This window comes from Saccopteryx leptura, chromosome 2 (assembly GCF_036850995.1).
Source record: "Saccopteryx leptura isolate mSacLep1 chromosome 2, mSacLep1_pri_phased_curated, whole genome shotgun sequence".
Lineage (NCBI taxonomy): Eukaryota > Metazoa > Chordata > Mammalia > Chiroptera > Emballonuridae > Saccopteryx > Saccopteryx leptura.
In genome coordinates, this window is record NC_089504.1 from 269,292,204 (window position 1) to 269,311,958 (window position 19,755).

Sequence of the window (19,755 nt, forward strand, 5' to 3'; positions counted from 1 at the left end):
AGCACGTTGTCCAAACTGAACTGGGTGAGGCTTCAAGTCTAAGGGTGAAAATCGCACTTTCATCTGTCAAATCCCACCCTCATCAGCCAGGGGGGCCTGGGGGCCCCTGCGGCAGCTGCGCAGAGGAGACCCCGCCACTCTGACAGCTCCATCTGGGGGAGAGGTTTGCCACAGTCTGTGCATAGTGAAGTGGTCGAGGTGAATTTTTTTTTTTAAAGGACTCCATTAAAGCTCAAAAGCCGTGAATCAGTTTTCAATTAAAATCTGGTCCTGGATGAAAATATCCGACACTGTGGAAGCTCTCAGTTGGCAGAAACTTCTGTCTGAGGAACTGAGTGATCAGTCCCTTGTTCCTTTGCAGCAGGTGTGAGAACCGCATTCGCCTTGGTCAGCGGGCTGTGGGTGACATCCCGAGGTACTCGGAAGCCACAGGGAGGTCAGCCTTGACCGGAGGACAAGTCAGCGTGGTCCCCACCCTGCACCACCCCTGTGACCTAACCTGGGTGCATCAGTACCCACATACCCAAAGAGTAGCAGTGGGTGTGGAGACTGCCTCTGGATCCTCTGTGTGGATCACAGTATTATGTACATATGGTTTCTTTTTACCTTGTTCCTGAGCTAGAAAGTAAAAGCTGAATCCGTGCGGATGGGCCGGGGAACCAAAATTGTTGTGAGCCACTGAAGTCTTGTTTCCTGTGTGGTCTTGGGAAGGCCCTTGTAAGCATGAGCTGATGTTGTTCTTCCCTTTTATCTAGACGCACTACTTTGGCCTTTGGTTTCTCAGCAAGAGCCAGCAAGCACGGTGGGTGGAGCTGGAGAAACCTCTGAAGAAACATCTGGACAAATTTGCTAATGAGCCTCTGCTTTTCTTCGGAGTCATGTTCTATGTGCCAAATGTTTCATGGCTTCAGCAAGAGGCCACAAGGTAGGTGCATTTTTTTTTCCCCCTGCATTCCAAATAAGGGTGTGGATGAACTGGGAGGTTTCAAATGAGGTAGATGAGCTGGCTGGTGTGTGTATGTGTATGCGTGCGTGCGTGTGGTGTGTGTGTGTTTGTGTGTGTGTCTGTGTGTGGTAAGGGAAAGGGTGCAACAGGTGGGATTCTTGACCAGTTGCTTTTCAGCTTTAGAATTTTTGTTTGCAGCTAACCCGGGTGGTTCCCTACAATGCTGGGAAGACCACAGTGATCCTTAGGTAGAGTTTTGTGCCTAGCAGCATGGAAGTGTTAGTTGGAGACTGTGGGAAAAATATGCTAGAACTGAATAAAAAAATGAACCACCTGTTGACAACATAGTCTATTCCTTCCCTCAAAATGTCCACACATAAAATGTACCTTCAGACTTTGGTGTGTTTTTTTGTTTTGTTTTGTTTTTCTAGAAAGATAGCTTTGATTTCTTTAACCAAAAAATATTTTTCTCAAGGTCTTACAACAGAATTATAGCATTTCCAAAGGAAGAAAAGGTTAAAACATTTCTAACAGAGCTATGTATTTGCAACTACTTTTAAAACTATAGGAAATTTATCTAAATTCCAGTGGTTACACTGAAGGCCAGCATTAATGGAGGAACCTTCCTCAGGCCACTGCAAACGTCTTACTTCATGTTCAGAAAACCAACCAGAGGCCGGTGGTGTTACCTGATCTTACTGAGAAAATTAAGATTCAGAAATCTCAAAATTATGCTGCTAATCTGTGACTAACCTGGACGTGGAAACTCAGTGTCAAACCCAAATTAGCATTCTTTCCATCAGTCTATGTAACATTAAGTAAATTACCTCTATTTCCGCCCTCCTAAAACATAAGCGAGTAGGATTCCACGTCCTATTTCGGATGTTGTGAGGCCGGCGCGGTCAACTGCGGCAGGCACTGGCCACACGTGCGTACCGAGCACAGAAAATGTCTTATAGAATTTAAAGAAATAGTAGGAAATAAAACATCACTTCTTTATCCTTTCTGGGCCCCAATTGCGATTCAGTTTTAACTTCGGAAACTGAGCAACGTAGGTAAATTACAAAATATTTTCTCATCCAACAAACTTGCTCTTCTATTGCTGCAAATGAGTCTGCCTCGGGAATCCAGAGCTCCGTGGCTCTGGGGGCGCGATCCGCTCTTGCGTGTGTCGGGGTGATGTCACAGGTCTGAAATGGGGCCGCGCCAGCAGGGAGGCGCAGCCCTTTGGACGCCCTGCAATTCTGTAGCATCCGCTCATATCCTGGCAGCATGGGGCGCAGCTGCCAGGAGAGTTTAAGAATGCAATAGACTTTGGTTTTGAGGATTGAGAAGCAAACTGAAGATGGGAATAGAGTTGAGGAGCTTGCTGGGAGGGCTAGAGTTTTGATGGTCTGAGATTAAATAAGAGGAGACAGGATGCCAACAGGAGATGGGAGACCACCCCCCCCCCCCAGGTTGGTCCCATCCTCCCGCTCATTGACTGCTTGTTCTTGGAGGGAATCACCTGCCGTCCTTTAAATGATAGTTGCCCCTTATCTGTAGGGTTAAATTCCTCCAGCTCTGATAATCTGCGATTCTGTGAATGAAAACAAATTCATTTTTGTTGGTGTTAGTATAGTTCACTTATTGGTAAGAGTTTTCCATTAACGTGTGCTGGGGGGGGGGGTGACTTCTCATCAAACGGTAATTTTCAGTAATACATGGAATTACATAAACTCTGTGATCTTCACCTTTTACCTGGGCCATGGCATTCAGAGTGCTTGGTGGCAGTGCTCGTGAGCTGCCGAGACGTGGGAACAAAGACTTCAACGTGATGACCGCATGTGAGGTTTCTTAGATTTTAAATCTCTGAAATAAGGACGTACTTGAATTTTTTTTTATACGTTTTGAGGTAATAAAAAGCTTCCATCTTTTTCTTTTTTAATCAAAAACTATTGATAAGTCGGTGGTATGTCTATAAACAGAGACCATGAGACAGCTCACAGTCTAACCCAGAAAGCCTGTGTTCCGCCGCTCTGGTGCCATTCATTTGAAACACCTGGTTGGATATTGTCATCCATGGTTTTCATGTTATTTCACTTATCTAAGTCCGTTCTGAGCAAGAAATTATTTACGCTTCAAAATTGGGCGATTTTCTGCTGGCTTTTGAATCCTTGCTGAGTACTTGACACAGTTAAGAACACAGTATTTGGTCAATAAGTACTTGTTGATCTGTGGCTCTCGCACCACTAAATGCAAGGCAGTGAGGAACAAGAATGAAATGCAGACTGTAAATTAATGCATATTGAAAAAAAAATGTCATCTGTGAGAAAAAAAATGAAGTGTTGTTACTTTAGACTTATTCTGTAAGGTCTGCTGTTGAGGAAGAGCTATTGAAATGGCGAGGGACTCAGAAAATGTGCTTGATGAAGTTGAAGGAATAAGGTTGCTTAAGCTTAGAAAAATGGGTCTTGTAAGGATGCCGTCGGTGCCTGAGGGTATTCGAAGACTTATTAGAAAGGAATTCTGTGTCTTCTCTGGAACTCAAAATTAGGGCTGATAATGAGTGAAGTTCAAGGAACTGAAAGACGTTGGTTACTTGGCTTAATGTAAGAACACAGTTTCTAATAATTAAGTCCACATGAAAGTGAAATAGACATGGAAGGGCAAGATGCCCTGTGTCTGGAAGGACTTGGCACAGAGTGGATAGCCCGTGTGGTATCCTGTAGAGGAGGCTGCCATGTTGGGTAGGATGTTGGAATAGACCAAGACCTGCTATATCACAGTTACCTGAAGTATATTTATTATAAACACGGATTCTAGGGCTGTACCAGAAGTCTGCACTGGAATGTCTAAGGCTGGAGATCAGGAGGATGGGTTGTTTAAAATAAATAATTTCCCTCATGTGGTTCTGATATTCACCCATACTTGGGAATCATTAATTAGTTAACTTCTAAAGCTTTTTACAGTCTAGATTTTTTCCAGGCAAGTAAAAGTAAGGCTGCATGATTTGACTGTCAATATTTGCATTTCAGAAGCTGAAACCAAGCAAAAAGTGTTTAGATCTTAAAATTTGAGGTAAAGAGTAAGAATATTTGGGGGGCGGTGGTTATTGAGGCTGGAGATTAGGGAGGACTTCATTTCCTTTAGAATTTATTTTTGCCCCGTTAGCTTGGTTTATTTAAGATGAAGTTTGATAAGGAGGTAAAGAGTGTTTTGCAACACAAGATACCAAAGCCAGCTATGTTACTGTTATTTGTTCAGAAAAACTGAGAAAGATAATTTAATACTTTGAAGGACCTTTTCAGACTTACACATTGCAACTAAACTATGTAGATTTCAGATATTACCTTTCTGTGGCAAAGGATGTTTACAGTTAGGAGCTGGGTTTGCGTGAAGTGTCCTGTGTGCGCACGCACACGTGTGTGTGTGTGTGTGTGTGTGTGTGTGTGTGTGTGTGTTTCAGCATTGCAGGAATTTTTGTTACCCCAGGAGACCTGACAACTGGAATGTGCCAAAGGGTGTCAGAGCAGATCAAAGACTTAACCTGGGGAGATGGAGAAAGGGAAGATAAGTAGTCTAAGCCAAGAAAGGAAAAATTTGTCCAGGGAGAGAGGAAAGAAAAAAGGAGTAACACAACACTTGGGCAGGTTGAGGGCCACCAACCATGACTCAGGTGTGATTCAGCGAGACCTGCCACGGGTGATAAGCATAGACTAGAGTATCCAGGAGACTTGGTTTGGACAGAGTTGTATTTTTAAATGCTCAGTGTTTCTGGATTTGACGTTAGAGACGAACAGGTGAGCAGATTTCAAGGTGAAGAACGCTACTCAAAGTCATTAGGAGCCTTTTGGGGCAGGGGGCAATCTGAGCCGTTTCTGGGGTCCCATGTGAATGTTGAAACTGTCTTCCAGGCAGAAAAGTCTAGAAGCGGTGGGGGGTTGGGGCGGGATTCCAGAGGAGTGTCTCACAGAAAGAGGAGGGTAAGTGACTCATTCTCCAGCCAGCCGCTGTTCTCCGACTTACCGGGCGGCTCAGGTGGGAGATGGGCTCTGGCATCCGAGAGCACCTGGGATCTGCTGTGTCTGACACAAAACAGTTAGTCATTATGATGCCCACAGAAGAAGATATTTGCATAGATTAGAAGTAGAAATCTGTCTTTCATTGTGGGCAAACCCTTCGGAGGAGGAGGCAAACCATTCGACCATCTGTGCTTAAAAAATAAGTCTTTGTCTGGAGCCAACCAAACTTGTTTTTACCCAACACATGTTTGCAATGGTGTGGCTACTTCTGTTTGAGTGAAACAGGTTCTATAGCCGTAGTTAGGACCAATTATTTCTTCTCTCTGAATAAAGACAAATAGTTTAGAATTAATACTCTAGGTTTTAGTTTGCTTGTTTATTTGATGTGTGTGTGTACCCCTAAATATTAAAAGACATAGGGATGAAAAGAAAATATATTTAAAAGGCATGTATCTCATTTCTTGTCTCCAGACAATTCCACCCTTGAAAACTTGCAGACTAATAGATTATACAACACAACACAAATTTGCGAATGTTGTTGGTTACAGACCGTTTAAGAAGGCAATGGACTTTATTAAAATGATCAAGTCCAGATTTTTTTAAATTAGAAAATTGAGAAGCTCTTTTTCTCTTTCTCTCTCTCTCTTTTTTTGACAATAACTTTGACATTCTGTGTCTTGTCTCCTCGCCTGCATATGACTTTTGAAGAACAAATCTCTTGCCTTGGCCGGACAGCTCTGTTGGTTAGAGCATCATCCCAAAGTGCAGAGGTTGCCAATTTGATTCCTGATCAGGGCACATACAGGAACAGATTGATGTTCCTGTCTCTTTCTCTCTCTCATCCTTCCTTTCTCACTAAAATCAATAAAAAATTTAAAAAATAACAGGTCTCTTGATAAGTGCAGGAAAATCGACCAAGATACTATGATTGAGTTGGAGAAGAAATGGATTAACTTAGGCCCCACTTTTGAAGACAAAAGATATCAAAAGGAGAATACACACAGGAGTATACATAAAAGGAAAAAAAAAATCTCTCGACATTCCTACAGAATTGTGAAGAAATTGATGAAAAGAACACCCTAGTAGACAGATGGAGGGTGAGTCATGAAACCAAGATTAAGAAAAAAGTTTGTTAACCCCAGTCCAAACTGTAAGGCACATCACCTTGGAGCTTGAAAAATGTTAGTTTTCCCAGAACTTCTGGTTAAAATGACTCATGGGATGAGGCCACCATAATTTTTTTTTTTTCCATTTTGCTTTGCTTCTCGTATTTTTTGCTGCCAGCTCGTCTGTTCGGTGAAGGGGCTCTTGCTAGCAGTTCGTCTTCCTGACTCGAAGGAAAGATTTTTGTAATGTGTTTTAATCACTCGCATAGCAACAGGCTCATTATAAACACATGGTTTTCAGATTTTTCTGGACACAGAAAGAAAAAAAAAAAGATGGCTTGTGAAAGGTGGAGAAATTCTTAGTCAAACAGAAGGATACTTAATAATAGCAAGGGGAAGCCAGAGAAGTCCTGGCCAAGATCACTGCTTTTAGTTTAGGTCTGGGGTTTTTCCAAGTCTTTCTCCAGTGAGGAAGTCCCTCTTGAGCTTATTTATTTATTTTTTCCAATACGAAAGAGACAACTTTTCAAGAAAAAAAGTGATTTTTGAGGAGGGAATTTAGGCTTCAGCCTGATTTTTTAAAAAATGTAATTCCAAAAAATTAATTCTGGGACATTTTTCTTTTGCCCAAATGTGTTTGTCTTTGCATTCCTCACTGTGCAGTGGTATGTTTGCCTTCTGCAAAGGGGCTTGGAATTGTCCTGATGGGGTCAGGTAACTTTTCCTTCTTATCTGGGATGGGTTTGTAGCCCATTGATCAGGTGAGGCTGTCTGCCGGGCTGGTGGGGAGCTCTGTATGGAAGCAAAGCAGTGGGGCCATTGCTGTGCCCAGCCTAGTCACTCCGCACACCAGGGACAGTTTCAGCACACTCTCACACACCTGGCTGACACTCCCGGTCCCGGAGACCTGTCCCAGGCTTCCTCCATCCTCCATGTTTTCTGTACAGCTTCCAGTGCCTCCGGAAGTAAGCCTCTGTGCTCTTCTGCAAGGTGACACTGCCCTGCACTTATTCCCGGAAAGATGTAAAAAATACTTAACCTCTGTACGGGACTGTATGGGGACATTCTTCAGTGTTAAATCTGTTCCTGTCTGGGTAAGGTGTCACTCAGGGCGCTGTTTAGGTACCATAAGGAGGGTGACAGCATCTCTTTGTGATGGTGAACAACAAAGGAGTTAGGTCCTTAGGTTTTTAGACTTTGCTAGGGGCCCTGTTTCTGCCAGTGACATGTTTTTGGACCAATGGCATATTGATGGTAAAGCCAGATTACGTGAAGCCTAATATCCCCATATAGGCCAAAGGGTGTTTTGATTTAAAAACAATTTTTAAAAACTGTAATAGATTTCAGGATGAAATTCTAATGACCTTCCCAAAGCTTCCTTCACCTTCCCCTTCTTACGAATCCCCATGCCGTCCCCACTTTGGCTCTTGCCGTCTGCCCTGATTGCTGTTTTACATAAGTCAGTGTCTGACCAGTGTTTCAAGGGTCTTTTTTTAAAAGCTCTCATTGTGGCACGGTTTCCATTTCCTTTTACAACCACTATTTATTTCATTCCTCCGGTTCTTTTTGAGTTCTTTTATTCTTCTGTGGTGCCATCTGAATGGCAATTGAAAGTTTCCCCGTGGGCTGGGAATCAGGGACTTCCTTCCGGCCCCAGGTCCGAGGCCTCATGGATAACAGAATGTGCTGCGACCCGCCCACCCTCCCCCTGGCCGGCTCCCGCTGCTCAATGGGAATGTGTTCTCCTCTCTGTCAATGGTTGAGGACACAGTTGTTCCTGCCAGCTTGTTTAGATATTTTAAGACGCTGTTGATACTGGGACTTAATCTCAGACATTATTCCGTGTGGTTAATGTAATGTGTGATGAGATGATGGAGAAAAAGGGCTATCTTGAATCAGCTGAGCAATCTTGAAGGCAGGAAGAATTGCTTTCCCAAAAAAGAAGTTAGTTGGTGAAAATGTTAGCTGCCTTATTATTATTTTTATTTCAACCTTTATTCAACGTGTTAGATATTTTGAGTTGGTAGGAGGGTGAGCGTGAGCAGATCTCAGCATGCTCCCTACTCCCCAAAGAGCTGTGTCTCAAAGGAGCTGTTATTTCATTGGCGTGTGTTTGATTTATCGGAGCTTTGTTTGAGTTTGTCCTGAAAGCTCGCTGGAACCCAGGAAGCCTGGCAAGTTTCCTCCAGGACCAGGGCCAGCTTTATGGACTGGTGACCTGTGCGGTTCATTCAGAGCCCCGTGCTCAGAAGGGCCCTGTGCTTGGCTTACTGCCCTGCTCTTGCCCTTTTGAAGTTTTTTATAAATTTTTTTTTAACAACAGGCCCTACATTTTCATTTTTCACTGGACTCTGCCAATCATGGAGTTCGTCCTGCCTACAGCCTCCTCCATCCACCTGTTCATCCACCTCTGCTTGTCTTGTCACCTTGTGAGTTGCTCTCAATTGGGTAGATCTGAGTCTACTGGGATGGGTGTGATCAAAGAGAAAAAAGTAAATACAAAAGACCTGTAGGGGAACAAAAATAAAAATTTCACTATCTATGCAAATATGAAAATAGCTACGTGGTCCAGGTAACCATGTCTGCTCTTGGACCTGACTCACTGGAAAGTCCTACAGAGTCTGTGGAGCTGTTACAAAATCAATTTAAGTTCCTGTAGGGAAGCCAGTTGATTAGCTTTCCTCAATCCCCAGCCAGGATTTCCTCATATCTTACTGTGAAGAAGAGGACTGCGCAAAGTTTGTACTTGTTTTAATTAAATCAAGAGCACACCCTGGTGCCTATGTCATTGTGCAAGTCTTCCAAATTCATCGAGATGCTTCTTGTCCCACCTCCCCCACCCCCTACCCCCCAGGAGAAAGATATAGTTTGCAAGATATGTGGGGAGGTAGTTAGCTATGGAGGCAACCCCACTGTACTGGAGCAATGAGGTATAGATAAATAAAATGAAGTTAACCTTTACACATAACCTGGGTGTTTCTTTGGTATTCTTTCTCTTTAGCGGAGAGAAATCAAATAGTAAAATAAGTCAGTATTCTTTAGTAACATCATTTGACATTATTATTCGTGTACGTGCCTTGTTAATGAAGGGGGAAAATCAGAATTTCAAAAGGAAATACACCAGAGGCATCACTGATGTTTTAAAGGGAGCTTTCATGGAATGTTAGGGTTCTTTAATGTATCTGACATTTAATTTTCAGCCCTTGTAAAGCAAGATGTACTTTTGTATGTTTTAATTGGTAAAGCAAAATTATTAAAAAAAAATAGATGAAGTAGCACTTCCAAAAAGCCCCTTTGCCTTTAAAGTGTTAAAATGATCTCGTTTTAATCAAATGGTTAATTCAAATTTGATGACCTATTCTGAACTTCTCAAAAGCAAAGAGCAGTCATGTGTTTCTGTCGAGGCATTCTGAAAAGAACTACATAAATTTCTTAAGCCAGAGTATTAATGTTATCCTTGTGTATCCCTTGATGTTCAAAGACACATCCATTCATTTGTTCATTCACTCATTTATTGATTCCAAATGATTCAACATTTGATCCATAAGAGGCTAAAGGTTTATAGCAGAGCATGGATTAGAATTTCAGATTATTCTGTTTATTCAGAAGCTGAGTAGAACATGACGATCCCACAGGCAGTGTTTACCTTCGGTGGAGGGGAGGGGAGGGGGGGGAACAAACAGGAGCTGGGGAGGAGGTGTTCTGTCATGTCAGAGCACGCCAGCTATGTCTTCTGAGGTTTTTACAGACATTCACTTCCTTCTAAGTGATTCTTAGGGTTTGTAGGGGTATCATTATAATGGGTGGGATTGGGAATGGTGTTTTAATTTCAATAATGGATTTTTGTTTTTAAACAAAAACCTTGTGGGAAGAGGGAGGCAGAGGGAGTAGATGTGCTAGAAGTCTCTGCTCCATGTTATTTCTGGAATCTCCATGCTGGGACCTTCGGTTGGGGCACAGTGAGTGGGAGGGAGGAAGAAAGTTACAAGTATGCTGTATATTCACACATGAACTTGGCCCACCTTGCCTGAGCAGCAGCAGGAGCTAGAATGTGCAGAATCCCTTCTCTGTGCTTTATGGTGTGGCTGTTGGCTGACTCAGTGCAAGCCCTAAGTCTCCCCGGCCCGAGGATGTTGGGACTTCCCGGGGATCTGTGGAAGAACGGCGTTGACGTCCCATCACCTGATACAATATAGTGATAGCAGTAACGGGAGTGCTGGCACTGCTGTGTGAGTGGCTGTACTAAGTCACTCCAGCGATTTCTGGCGCTCACTCGAACCCGATGAAATGGGCATTATTTTTATTGTCTTAAAAAAGGATGTTGTTGTTGTTTTTTCCTAATAGACGTTCTGTTACTCACAAGCAAGAGGTTCCATCGTTAAATAAATTGAATCTTTTATATTACTTGGCCAGAGAAACATATCCCCCTCCTCTCCCCCCCCCCCCCCCAGCTTTAGCAGAGTAGCAAGTTTGATTCCATTGCAGTGTCTGCAGAGGAATTCAGAGGACTGCAGGACCTGTCAAGTCAGAGATTATAAACTGGTCCCACAAGGGTTGAGTCTGGTCTATAGGTGGGTTTGGTTTCACCTGGACCATTTTATATATAGAACTGGATTTGGATGCTTCGTAGATAGGCGTCCCCTGCTTAGTTTGCCCCAGTTCCCGAACTCCCCACAGTGTGATAGGGCAACATGTACTCCTGGCCCCTAGACTGTGACCGCTGACACTAACTTCTCAGTACTGGGTCAGCCCACCCCTCACTGGCTCAGTTAGATTTATGCCACTCCATGTCCAGCTGTCTTCACACTTCAGCCACCAACAAGACACTGTAGATGGTTCAGCTGGATGTATCACTTCTCCAAAGTCCTTGTTTGAAAGCTTTGTTTCTGTGTAAAGTCACTCCAGAGCGCCCAGTGCCATGACCCTGCATTTGACTTCATGTGGTGGAGATATGGCTCCAGTTTTTCAGCTTACCTCTCTGTTTCTTTCAATATCTGCGTCATGTTTGATTACCCATAAAATGTTTCATTCACCAGAAAGGTACCAAATGTCCCTTAGGCTGAAAAAAAAATACCACCCAAATCTTCGACAATCACAACCTACTTGAGAAAGTTGTTTGCCATCGATCAAGACAGATTAAGCTTTACTGGAGTCATAGTTTTTTCTGTCCAGATATGGACCTCCCCAGATTACAGAATCCAGTTGCTTTATTTTATGGATGAAGAAATTGGTAACCAGGGAGATAAAGGGACTTTGCCCATAGCCACATAGCTGCATAGTGACAAAAGCCTGGCCCTTAAGCCAGTACTGGAATGGTTTTAAGTGACCCAAGCCTGCGACATGGAAGAGCCTATGGGGACGATTCATTGAAACTTCCAGGAAGCCTTTGCCTGTCCCTGTCCTCCCCTCCCTTCCCCTGCAGCACCAAAGGAGATGGGCTGGAGAACTGGAAGAGATGGGTTTTGTCCAAGGGAAGGAAGTTGGGTAGACCAAACACATACACATCATACACACACACACACACACACACACACACACACACACACACACCCCACACGGTTGGAGAAAACAGATACTTCTTTGAATGGAGTCATTTAAATGGTGAGCATTATGTGAAGATGGGAACTAAGATGGGTTTTAGTTAATATGTTATCGGTGATCCACAGCCCTGGGCACATAGCAGAAGCACCGAGCTTTCAGATGACACAGCCCTTTAGAATTGTGGGGAATGGAGAAACTGGAAACACACAGGAGAAAGATGTCAGCAAGTGTCAGCTTACCAGGTGTGAGTATGGGATGATGAGCCTGCTTTCTGAAAGTGGAGGAGCCACCACAGAGGGGACGTGTCGTAACCTGCTCTAGCCAAACTCTTCAAGGTCAGCCTGCCAGTCTTGTGCCTACAGCTGGGGAGGGTGAGTAGAGGTTTCACCAGCATAAAAATGTGGGACTGTTTTTCAAGAGCAAATTTTACGTAGGTTTAACTAAAATGCAAGTGGGACACATGATACTTGAATAGCAAACCGTGAGAGATGGTACAATGTTAGACACAAATGTTTTTGCCAGGACATGTGTTTGGAAGAAGGTAGAAGACACTTACAATGATCACTAAAGAGAGGAACCCATAGAGCAAAGGAAAACTCAAAGAGGTCAGTGATTCGGATCCTTAAAATCCATGACCAACTGTGAAAAATAGATACTGATGGAAAAATTTGAGTGCCAGTTATGTATCTGCCAGACTGTGTTGTCTGTTTTGGATGATTGATGGACTCAGCAGAGAACTGGTGTTCAGCCTAATCTTCAAGGAAAATAATAGCTAGGAATAAAATGTAGTTAAAAAAAACAAAACTCTGCTCTAGTCGGAGCACAGCCTTGAAGTCAGAAGATCTGGCTCTTAGTGCTTGTTCTTTGCTCAGATTCTGTGGACTCCCAAAACTCATCATCTGTTTATAGATAATCAGGAGAAAATGGTAGCATAGCTATTATGAGGATTAATTGAGAAAGCACCTATCATAGTAGGTATTCAAATGTTTTCCTTTTACATACAAAAGGTATACTAGGAAGTGTTGGGGAAATTGCTATGTTTCTTTGGAAGCTGTGCAGGTAGGCGTGAGTCACCTGGTAGAAGAATCAATCCTGGCTGTCGCTAACTGAAAATGTCCAGTGGAAGAACATTCTGGGAAGTACTTCAGCCTAGCCAAGTGGAGACATTACACTGCCACCCAGGGGTCTATTACTTAACTGATGATTGGCAGAGCCCAAATCACTATAAACCCTGGGTTAGTAGAAACTTTATTGAGCACAAATTTGGTACTGACTCATGAGTTCCAGAAGTCAACATTAGCCTTAAAAGACAAAGGATTTGATATTGAAGATGACTTCACATTTGTCCCTTATGCTCTTCAGTACTTCCCAATGATGGAGTTGCAAAAAGTAATTTACTGTTATTATAAACATGTATTCCCCAAGGAGGTTCCCTGCCCTCACCCCATTCCCCATGCAAGGGGGCAGATCCAGTCCAGAGGGCCCAGGCTGGTCCTGCTTACTGTGCTGAGGTTACCAGGTGAGTGCGAGGAAACAGAATAAGGGAGGCCTGGCCACCCAGCCTCACAGATGGTCGGAGCAGCTGCTCAGGGTCTGGAAGCCAAGGGTAGCTGCAGCAGGAGGGGCCGGCTGACTGGATGCTAACTAATCTTGCAGTACTTGTAACTTGAAGGGGGTGTAGTCTGAGGAAAACAAACAGATTTCAGTTAAGGATTCTTGAAAGAGGTGATGGATTCTTGCTAAATGATGATTATTAAAAAAATAAGAAGAAGAAATTGGGGGGCTGTTGATTCTTTAGGTGTGGTCCTTAATCTGCATGTCTCAGAATTACCTGTGGCATTCTTTAAAATGCAGTTTCTTATACTCTACTCCTGACTTCCTGAGTCACATCGATTTCAATCAGTGCCATGGTGATTCTCACTCGTAAATTTGGTTCAGTGGAATGCAACTCTATCCTGATGTTTTCTCAGCTACAGTTGGTGTTTGATGTTAGTAAACAGATGTTATTGACTCTCAGGGTGGACGTCCAGAAACTGGGAAGGAATTAAAGAATTTCAAAATAAGTAGAACACCTGTGGGCATCTTTCTGGGGGTCCTGGACGGAACCATGGAAAACCCAATGTTCTGTAGGGATTTTGGTCGTGTTGTATTTCCTCTATTTCATAATACAGTAAGCCTTTTAGTTAAACTTTAATAATGCATACTAGACTATGTGTAATATAATGTCTGTTTACATAATAGATATAAACTTAGGGTATGTGTATATTGTACAAGAATTTAGCATTGTGTGCATCTTTAATAAAGAAGTAATTACGCCTGACCAGGCAGTGGCACAGTGGATAGAGCGTTGGCCTGGGACACGGAGGACCCAGGTTCGAGACCCCAAGATCGTCAGCTTGAGTACGGGCTCATCTGGTTTGAGCAAAGCTCACCAGCTTGGACCCAAGGTCGCTAGCTCGAGCAAGGGATTACTCGGTCTGCTGTAGCCCCACGGTCAAGACACATATGAGAAAGCAATCAATGAACAACTAAGATGTCACAACAAAAAGCTGGTGATTGATGCTTCTTATCTCTCTCCGTTCCTGTCTGTCTGTCCCTATTTATCCCTCTCTCTGACTCTCTCTCTGTCTCTGTAAAAAAAAGAAGAGGAAGAAGAAGAAGAAGAAATTACAACTGACTGAATTATACTACTCAAGGACCATAAAATCTTCAATGAGACATTTTCTGGTAGTCTCCCAGACTTTAATATTATAGATTTAATTTTAATTTTAAAACAGAATTTTGCAAAACTGAAATTTTCTTATTTGGATTTTAGTAATCCTCTTTCCATTCTCTGACTTCTCAATTTCTACTGCATATGGTGAAACAATAGGTAAATTGAGAAACAATAATAAAAGTCCAGCCAAATAAAATTCCAAAATTGTGACATTAAGATTTCTTTTTATAATCAGTATTTTTTTAAAAAATTTGTTTTAGACTGCTTCATGGAATCCTTATTTCCAAGTACTGACCAGAAGTACAACATCTTTAAGGAAAATGAAAAGATAGAAAGGCTCATTTCTAGATAGCAGGTATCTTAATTTTCCAAACAAACTTCTGTGACCACCTTATGATAAACTGAGAGATGTTTGTGTTGCAAATGCATGTATATACGCACACACACACCCATGATTTAATGTGCTTCCCTCTTGTTATGAGTATGAAAGCATTATCCTAAGAGCTAATATTCTGATAATTTTTCACAAAACTTATTCCACTCTTATTTAAAAAAATATATATGGTTTAGAAATAGTTATTCACAGGAATTTGGAAAATACCAGATACAGGAAACCTGTATTCTCTACACTTGGTTGTTTTTCAAAAGGATGTCTCAAATTATTTAACTGTTATATTGTAAAGCAGGCATTTTTTCATTCTATTTTAATATGATTATTTGTTAGTTGTAACATTGTATAATTATAACTACAATATAATTAGAAATCCACTTAGAGCTTTGAAGCTCCTATAGGAGAAGTATGTTGAATTGAATTATAGAGAATCTTACCCACCACCCTTGATATTTGCGTTTTACCTGGAAAAACACACACACACACACACACACACACACACACACACACACACACACGGAACTAAAACATTTTACCCGTGACCTAATATATAAGTAATCAGATTAAAGAGCATTAGAATAAATGAGACAATCAATCTAGGTTTTGGTCATGGAGAATGAAATATAAATCTGGATTTAATTGTCTAGAGTCATCTTTGCTAAATACTGTGAAGGAGGCTCAGTTGGACATTGTACAGATCCTCCTCTTAGGTTTTTGGAATTTTGTAATGATAAAGGATGTTATAAGTTATTAACTCTTACTTCTCCTCAAAGAAACCAGCTTGGCCAGAGCAAGAACCACAAAGTCCATGTGTCCGCTTCTGGCGTGGTGTCCCATGCCCATACCTTCCATGAACACGTTCCAGCCACTGCGTCCCTCCTGCCTCTTCCCTGCTGCATGGTAGTCCACTACACAAACATGCGACCGCATCCATGTTCTATAGTTGAAGGTCACTTAGGTTATTCCCATTTTGGAGCTATTGAACTGTGCTGCTGTACACATTTCCAGTACATGTATTAAGGACATTCTAGTACGAATACTGGGGACATTCTTACACATGGCCGCGATGAGTATATTTATATCTGCTGAATATGTATGTATTAGTTTGACCCAATATAATTATACAATGTTACAGTCCTCCAAAATTTTCATTACTCCCAGAAAAATAAAAAGCAGATTTTAACGCTGAAATATCTTAGATACTTGGTCAATGGAATTGATTGTTCATCTTTGAGGCCCTTAGGACACATCGCTAACATAACAGCGAGCACTGTGGCACTTGCTCAGTTGAGAGTATTGGTATTTCATAATATTAACAATAACTGACATTTATTGAGTATTTCCATTATGGAAAGGCATGATTCTAAGCTCTGTGTATGCGTTTTATCATTTAGTCCTTACAACATCTCTTAGAGTTAGTGCTATTATTTTTCTGATTTTACCAAATAGGAAACTAAGGCACAGAGTGGCTGAGTAACTCACCCAAGATCCCACGTGCGTAAGTGGCAGAGCCAGGACCTGGGCTCACACAGTGTGACTGCGGAGTCTGCGCGTGTGCTCCAGCTGGCTCTGCCCCGGGTATGTGCTTTCTTACCCCGGCCCGAAATACTGGGGAGGGGCAACGAGCACAGCTTCCGGGTCTGACAGACTTGGGTTTGCGGTCTAGCTGCATCTCTCGCTCCTCCTGCTCTCTGTGTGCCCTTGGATGAGTTACTCATCTTCCTTGAGACTCGGTTTCTGCATGAACAGAAGGACCTTCTGAGGATTCAACTGGTTAGTAAATGCAGAAGCATGCTTTATAGTGTCTAACACTATTATTATCCTGCCTCCTGACTTGTATCTGCACTCTCCATCTGTTTATGAGGATGTATGTACCAACTCTAAGCGTCTTTCTTAAGGGTTGTTGTTTCATCATTTTCCTTTTATCGAAAAGGCTCAGTGGCTTACCATTGCCTGGAAGGTAAAGACAAACATTCAGAGGCAGATAAAGGATTGCAAGGCTATGTCTTCCTTATTGCCTTCTGTTTCCTTCCATGAGCCCTTCTTACCTGTCTGACTGGTCTATTCAGTGATGCTTGACACCCTGGGCTTCTCGCCCTTCCTCTGTTTTTTGCCAGTACTAAAGTATCTCCCTCTTCCTTTCTCCTTCCTGCGTTGGAAGCTGCCTCTGCCTTTAAGACTCATCTCTGGGCATTTTTCAAGACATTATTTCCTAAGTATAAGACACACTGTAAAATGCAGAGTGGCACAAGATGTCACTCCTGTCCTGAATGGGTTTTTCAATCTATTTGGGAAGAGTAGATGATCACTTGCAAATATCTGAACTTCAATATGATAGATGCTTACTGGGCATGCCCTTTATGGGTGAAATAATGAGGAGGAACTTTGGGATGGTGTATTAGGATTTTACAGAGAAACAGAACTAATAGGATCTATCTATCTATCTATCTATCTATCTATCTATCTCTCTATCAAGATCGATTGATTGATTTTTAAGGAATCAACTCAAACAATTATGGAGGCTGGCAAGTCCAACATCCGCAGTATATGTCTGCAGACTGGAGACCCAGGGATGAGTTGCTGTTTTGTTTGAATTCAAAAGTGGTCTCCCAGCAGAATTCCCTCTTCTTTGGGGGAGGTCAGTCTGTCTCTTAAGGTTTTCAACGGATTCCATGAGGCCCACCCATATTATGGAGGGTTGACTGCTTTACTCAAAGACTACTGATTGAAATGCTAATTGTATCTAAAGATGACCTTCACAGAAACACCTGGAATCATGTTTGACCAAATATCTGTGTACAGAGGCCTGGCCAAGTTGACATCTAAAATGAACCATCACAGGAAGTGTCAGTGGAATTGGGCTTAGAACAGCGGTTCTCAACCTGTGGGACGCGACCCCGGCGGGGTCGCCTAAAGCCATCGGAAAATACATAATGCATATCAGGTATCTACATTCCGAATCATAACTGTAGCAAAATTACAGTTATGAAGTAGCCACCAAAATTATTTTTTGGTTTGGGGTCACCGCAACATGAGGAACTGTATTGCGGGGTCACGGCGTTAGAAAGGTTGAGAACCACTGGCTTAGAAGAAGACATTGGTTGTTTTTTTTGGGGGGGGGGCAGAGACAGAGAGAGTCAGAGAGACGGACAGATAGTGAAGACAGACAGGAAGGGAGAGAGATGAGAAACATCAATTCTTCGTTGCGGCTCCTTAGTTGTTCATTGATTGATTTCTCATATGTGCCTTGACGGGGGTGGGGGGGAGGGGGGCTACAGCAGACTGAGTGACCCCTTGCTCAAGCCAGTGACCTTGGGCTCAAGCTGTGAGCCTTGCTCAAACCAGATGAGCCCTCACTCAAGCTGGTGACCTCAGGGTCTCAAACCTGGGTCCTCCACATCCGAGTCCGACTGCGCCACCACCTGGTCAGGCAAGAAGACATTGGATTTTGATAAGTGAATCAAGACGGTTGGAAGGGAAGGCAGGCTAGGCCAGGGGCTGTAAGCCTGTTTCTCTTTGACATGCCTTAAAGCAGGGGTCCCCAAACTACGGCCCGCGGGCCTCATGCGGCCCCCTGAGGCCATTTATCTGGCCCCCACCGCACTTCTGGAATGGGCACCTCTTTTATTGGTGGTCAGTGAGAGGAGCATAGTTCCCATTGAAATACTGGTCAGTTTGTTGATTTAAATTTACTTGTTCTTTATTTTAAATATTGTATTTGTTCCCGTTTTGTTTTTTTACTTTAAAATAAAATATGTGCAGTGTGCATAGGGATTTGTTCATAGTTTTTTTATAGTCTGGCCCTCCAGTGGTCTGAGGGACAGTGAACTGGCCCCCTGTGTAAAAAGTTTGGGGACCCCTGCCTTAAAGGTAAGGTAGCTCCTATCAGTAGCAGAAAGTCACTTTAGGGGTGAAGGCGGAAGATGTAGAAGCAGAACATTCTAGCGAGGAAGTTAGAGGAGAGGGAAAGTGTAGTGTAAACTCCTCAAGGGTTTTCTGGAACGTGGTAGGGAGCAGCTAATTGTAGCAGATAGACCCATGGGGTTATATTTTGGCCTCATTCCTTCACTCCTGGCATAATTGTACAAGCTGCCTGCCTGCTACAAGCCAGTTTCCACTTCTATAAAACAGAGATGATGGAGTTTATTCTTCCCATCCAGCAACACAGACATAACTACTGGTTCAATTGAGAAGACCAGGGACCAGCAGCTCTGCATTGCTTCTGGTACCCCTGGTAACTTGCTGGGTACTTTGGGGAAACCAGTTAGCTTCTCTGTTATAGTTTCTTAATCTGTTAAATAATTTTCTCCTTTACCACACAGGTTGAGGAGGTATAATTAAATCCTTTGGCATAATTTTGATTTCTTAGAAGAAAGAATTTTTTGAAGTTTAAGGTTTTCTTGTTACTATTGGGTCACAGGTTCCTGGTCTGAAATCTTATTCTATATCCTGGAACTAAGTTATGTAATTTTAATTTGATAATCCTTATTATAAAATTATTGATTGATTTTTAGAAAGAGAGGAAAGGAGAGAAAGAGAGAAACACCGATTTGTTGTTCCACTTATTTATATATTCATTGGTTGATTCTTGTATGTGCCCTGACCAGGGATCGAACCTGCAACCTTGGCATATCAGGATGATATTCTATCTGGGTAGCTCTCAACTGAGCTACCCAGCCAGGGCTTACTTTGGTGACCCTTAAGGAAAAATATTATCTTCCAAATCTGGATTGCCCAATATTTTCATTACAAAGGACCCACATTTACTTCTCATCATAAAAGCCTAGATTTTGAAAAAAATATATCTATCTGCCTATTATTACTTTCTAAACATATTTTATCGTACAATACAACCTATTTATCCTCAGCATGGAATAACTAATGTAACTTAGCACAGTTTTACATAATTAATATTTTAGTTAACTTGAGTAGCCATTATGGGTAATGTGCCAATTAATTGAAATTTTCCTTCATTCATGTATTCATGCACGTACTATGTGTTTAGTATTTGCCACAGTATCTGCTTTATGTTAGGAATCCTCCAGTTACTG

The 19,755-nt window shown here is 42.4% G+C and overlaps 1 protein-coding gene and 1 non-coding gene across 8 annotated transcripts in view; one reads left to right on the forward strand and one right to left on the reverse strand.

Moving 5' to 3' along the window:
- PTPN14 (protein tyrosine phosphatase non-receptor type 14) overlaps nt 1-19,755 on the forward strand; it is a 170,919-nt gene that overhangs the window by 84,948 nt on the left and 66,216 nt on the right. For all 7 annotated transcript variants that reach the window (XM_066361754.1, XM_066361752.1, XM_066361749.1 and 4 more), the window contains one exon: nt 756-925. In XM_066361754.1, coding sequence (XP_066217851.1) covers nt 756-925 — 170 coding nt within the window. The remainder of the gene's footprint in view (nt 1-755; nt 926-19,755) is intronic.
- LOC136396076 (small nucleolar RNA SNORA14) lies at nt 2,124-2,254 on the reverse strand. The gene has a single exon (XR_010749499.1). It is a non-coding gene; the product is annotated as a small nucleolar RNA SNORA14 (small nucleolar RNA).